This window comes from Lolium rigidum, chromosome 3, assembly GCF_022539505.1.
Source record: "Lolium rigidum isolate FL_2022 chromosome 3, APGP_CSIRO_Lrig_0.1, whole genome shotgun sequence".
NCBI lineage: Eukaryota > Viridiplantae > Streptophyta > Magnoliopsida > Poales > Poaceae > Lolium > Lolium rigidum.
The window spans coordinates 117,850,295-117,854,632 of record NC_061510.1 but is presented as its reverse complement, the minus strand read 5'-3'; the positions used below and the strand labels follow the sequence as shown (position 1 = coordinate 117,854,632).

The 4,338-nt window shown below is 46.1% G+C and overlaps 1 protein-coding gene across 1 annotated transcript; it reads right to left on the bottom strand.

Moving 5' to 3' along the window:
- Positions 1-260: 260 nt before the first annotated feature.
- On the bottom strand, positions 261-1,250 carry LOC124698080 (probable nicotianamine synthase 2). The gene has a single exon (XM_047230602.1). It carries the CDS (start codon positions 1,248-1,250, stop codon positions 261-263), a length of 990 nt encoding a protein of 329 aa, XP_047086558.1.
- Between the last annotated feature and the right edge of the window lie 3,088 nt (positions 1,251-4,338).

The window sequence follows — 4,338 nt, the reverse complement described above, 5'->3', positions numbered from 1 at the left end:
GTGATTCATTCATTCGACCCACCCCTAGTCCGGATCTAGATATAATATGACACCAATTCGATTCTCTTTAATGAGATATTCACTTATTCTCAACGCTTACACTTAACGTCCGGGGTGAGGTGTACATTCAGATGCGCGTGCAAACAACACAGTTGGGTACAATTACAGACAACTCATGACTTGAACGGAAACATAACTAGTAGTAGGACCGACACTTACCACGTACGTTCTGCAAGCGATCAAGCATTCGTTCCATGGCATCAAAAGGCCACTTCCGCCTTGGCAAAGTCCTCCCTCTTCTGAGTCACGTCCACGACCATTTCACCGAACCTGCACGGCGGGCTGACCACCGGCGCCGTGCCGCGCGCGTACTGGCCACGCCCGTTCTGGAGGCCATCGGCATGCGCGTCGCTGGCCTTGCGCGCGATGATGACGGAGTTCACCACGTCGTCGTCGGGGTGGCACACGGCCAGCACCTCGAACCCGCCTCGCCCGATGTCTTCGGGGTCGACGATCGGGTACAGGAACCCGCGCGCCCCGTGCGCGCTGCGCACGACGAGGGCCGCCCCGTCGGCCATGTGCGCGCCGAGGTGGGCGATCACCTTCGCCTTCTCCTCGGCGGCCATGCCCACGAGCGCGGCCAGGAAGACGACGTCGTACGCCGCGAGCTCCCCGCGGAGGTCGGCGACGTCGGCCGTGTGGAACGACATGCGGGCGCCCAGGTCCTTGTCTGCGCGGAACAGCTTGCTGGCGCGGTCGTTGGCCGCGCCGCACAGGTCGTAGTTGTCGAACATCGTGTCTGGCAGGTGGCGTGCGGCGAGGACGAACGAGCTGAACGGCAGCGGGCCGGAGCCGATAAACGCGACGCGGGTCGGCGCGATGCCACCGGGCACGTAACGCGCCAGGAGCTCGTACTCCAGCTTGCTCAGGTTGATGTAGTTGCTGTAGTAGGGGAACATGCCGAGGTGGTCGAGCGGGTTCTCGAAGGCGGCGAGCATGTCGGAGTAGTGCGCCTCCAGCTTCCCCTCGGCTTCGGAGCAGAGGCGGATGAGTCCCTCGCGCATCTCCTGCGCCTCCGGCCCGAGCTTGGTCACGTCCACGGGGCTCGGTGGGACACACGCGGTGACCAGGTCGGTGAAGAGCGCGTTCACGTCGGGGCCTGGGCTGAGCGACGGCAGCTTGGAGATGGCGGCGTGGAGACCGGTGATCTTCTGGACCAGGGCATCGACCTCCTTGTTTTGGGACTCCATTTTACTGATCTTCCCCGTTACTGATTGATGCGCGATCGCTTGGGGACAGGAAGATGACAGTGGAGTGAAGTGGTCGAGCTGCTGCTTGATGAACTACGGAACGGGCACAAAGATGTGTATATATGGCAGTAGTAACACGGATGCCGTAGAGGAGTGAAGAGGCTGGAAAAGGAGTGCACATGCATGCAAGCTTCACGCGTCCATGCCCAATCAGGCTGGTTTCATGCCTCTGCTCTGCTGTGACGTGTTGGCGACCGGCTGTTGAAGTGGACAGCGTATGTTTTTTCTGTCCTCAAGATCTTTTCGAATAAGCTGTACACATGAAAAATGTCTCGGTTAGAAACTCAAACTACTTCCTCCGTTCAGTAATTAAGACATTTATTTTTTCATAAATGCATATATCTAGAAGTGTTTTAGTGGGGTAGGTTAACTCATTTTGATTCGTGCCTAGTCCACTTTCAAATATCTATTAAAATAGCTTTGGATAGTGTTTGCAAATCTAAAGAAAACTACTCCCTCCATTTCATATTATTTGTCGCTGATTTGGATGTATCTAGACACATTTTGTGTCTATTCTTTGCAGGGATTTATGAAATCTAGCCAAAAAACCGGTTTTTCTTGTTACCACCCAGCAAAATTATACCGGAAAATTTTCCATATTTATGTAATTTGGTCAAATTTATTTTTTTGATAAATTCAAGATAAATTTAAAATTCATTTGAAAAATGGCAAACGGTATTATGACTTGTATTTCTATTTCCAAAAACCGGTAATACAAGTGCCCAGCGGTATTTTTTCCACCCCAAGGGAAAAAAATGCGATATAGATACATCTGAATCTGTGACAACTAATATAGAACGGGGGGGGGGGGTAGAGATGACAGCCATGTGTTGTTGTAGCCTTGTGTTACAACAACATTATATCATTCCACAAATGATATATTCACATCTTAAAATGAATTATTTGCTCATAGAAAATAGTAATAATAAATGTGATTGTTATAAGTGAAAACGGTAATCCACGGATGAAATTTAAAAATTTGGTAAATGGCTGCAATGGGTAGAACCCAGGTCAATAGCTACGAAATGGTATACATGCCACCACGTATGAAGTGAAGACGTCATACATTTGTAGATGAAAAATTAGGTGGGGTACGTAAATATACTCCAAAGGAACCTCGTGCCTGCCATTTGAATTTTGAGGTTATTTTGACGAGAGTGTGCAGTTTCACGTGCAAATGGAGAGCTGTGTCCAGGATATTATAGATGCCATTACTGATTGTTGCCTAGGCCATACCACTTCTTTGTATTCCAATGAAACACATAATAAAAAAGGTCTTTAGGAGCAAATGCAAGCAATATCTCCGTTAAGCCAACAAAAATATGTAGCCGGTGAGAATACAGCAGAAGTAGCAGTTAAATCTAGAATCATTCGGGGAAGAGGTAACATGCACTAGTGTGGTAAGGATGGATTTGGTTGAGCTAGACTCCATAAAACCAAATACTCCCTCCGATTTAAAGAATGGCGTTCAGAAACATGGTTCAATCCAAGATAGGAACTGCAAGTCTCCATTAAGATTACGGAGGGGGGTTTGATCCAAGATAGAAGTCTGGACCTTGCAGGGATGCCATGGGTAGCGCGTGGGCTGCCAAACTCAAGACCTTGTTGACCCTGAAAAAGCGCAGCCTGTTGAAACAAGGAGATCAAGACCTTGTGAACTACAAGGAGCTGCGGTTTGCAGCTGCGATGGTAAGTGGGATGCAGCATGTTCAGAAGATGCATAATAGGTGGCTAGACTGTATTTTCCATTCCCATACTCAGAACTACAAACATGTTCAGAACTACTAACTCCGTAGCCCGGTGGTGGGTTAGCAATAACAAAATGCTGATCTGAATCTATTTTGCTCTGAGTTTAATGGTCTCTGGGGAACAAACTTTGTTTCCAGCGCCAAAGCTGGCTACGCGTGGACATGGTTTGGAGCAAAGTTGTTGCGAACATAAGAAAATGGCGGAGTTCTCTGCACAGATGTGCATTCAAGCTTATTGGAGCGGAACCTGCTTGTTCCGGAGACGACTAGGGGTGAACTAGTAATAAGAATAGCCTGGAGTTGACCGATAGGAGGCGGCTTAGAAAAGATCTTATCTTTGTTTTCTTCCTTCTGTTGTTAGTTGAGTTGCTTTTGCTAGATGTGATGCTAGTGATCATCGAGATGCCGTTACTTTGGTTGCATTTATAAAAGAGTGAATTCCATCATATGATTGCAGCTGAATGGGCTGCTAGACCAATTGGAAAAACTCCTATCCAAACTTGGTAAAACAAGATTAGACATTTACGTCGTTTTTTGCGAGATTGGGCTAAAAATTTAAGTGAAAAATATAAAAGAGAAAAAGAACGTTTGTTAGTTATAATTGACGCTTTGGATATTAAGGCAGAATCAACTCCGCTATCCCCGGATGAACGCAATGACCTCAAAATGGCTAATGACAAATTAAATAAGCTTAGACGTGAGGAAGAGATTAAATGGGCGCAAAGAGCTAAGGTGAAATATATTCAGGAGGGAGGAGATAATACTAAGTACTTTCACTTAATAGCCAATTGGAGACATAGGAAAAACAAAATATTTCAGCTTGAGCAAGAGGAAGGTACTATTGTAGGGGATGATAATCTTAAAGTTTGTATAACTGAGTATTACAAAAGATTGTTTGGGGAACCTAAACCTAGTTCTGTTACTTTGGATGAAAACAGAACTGAGGATATTCCACAATTATCGGCAACTGAGAATAGCTTATTAATTATGATTACTCAATGGAGGAGATTCGTAAGGCTATCTTTCATATGGAACATAATAAATCGCCTGGATCAGATGGATTTTCGGCTGACTTTTATCAGCATTTTTGGGAAGTCATTAAAATTGATCTGATGGCACTATTTGAGTGTTTTCGGAAATGGGGATTGCCATTGTACAAACTGAATTTTGGCGTTATTACGCTTTTACCAAAGAAGGAAAATGCTACTCAAATTCAGCACTACAGGCCCATTTGTCTACTGAATGTTAGCTTCAAAATTTGTACTAAAGTGGCAACAAAT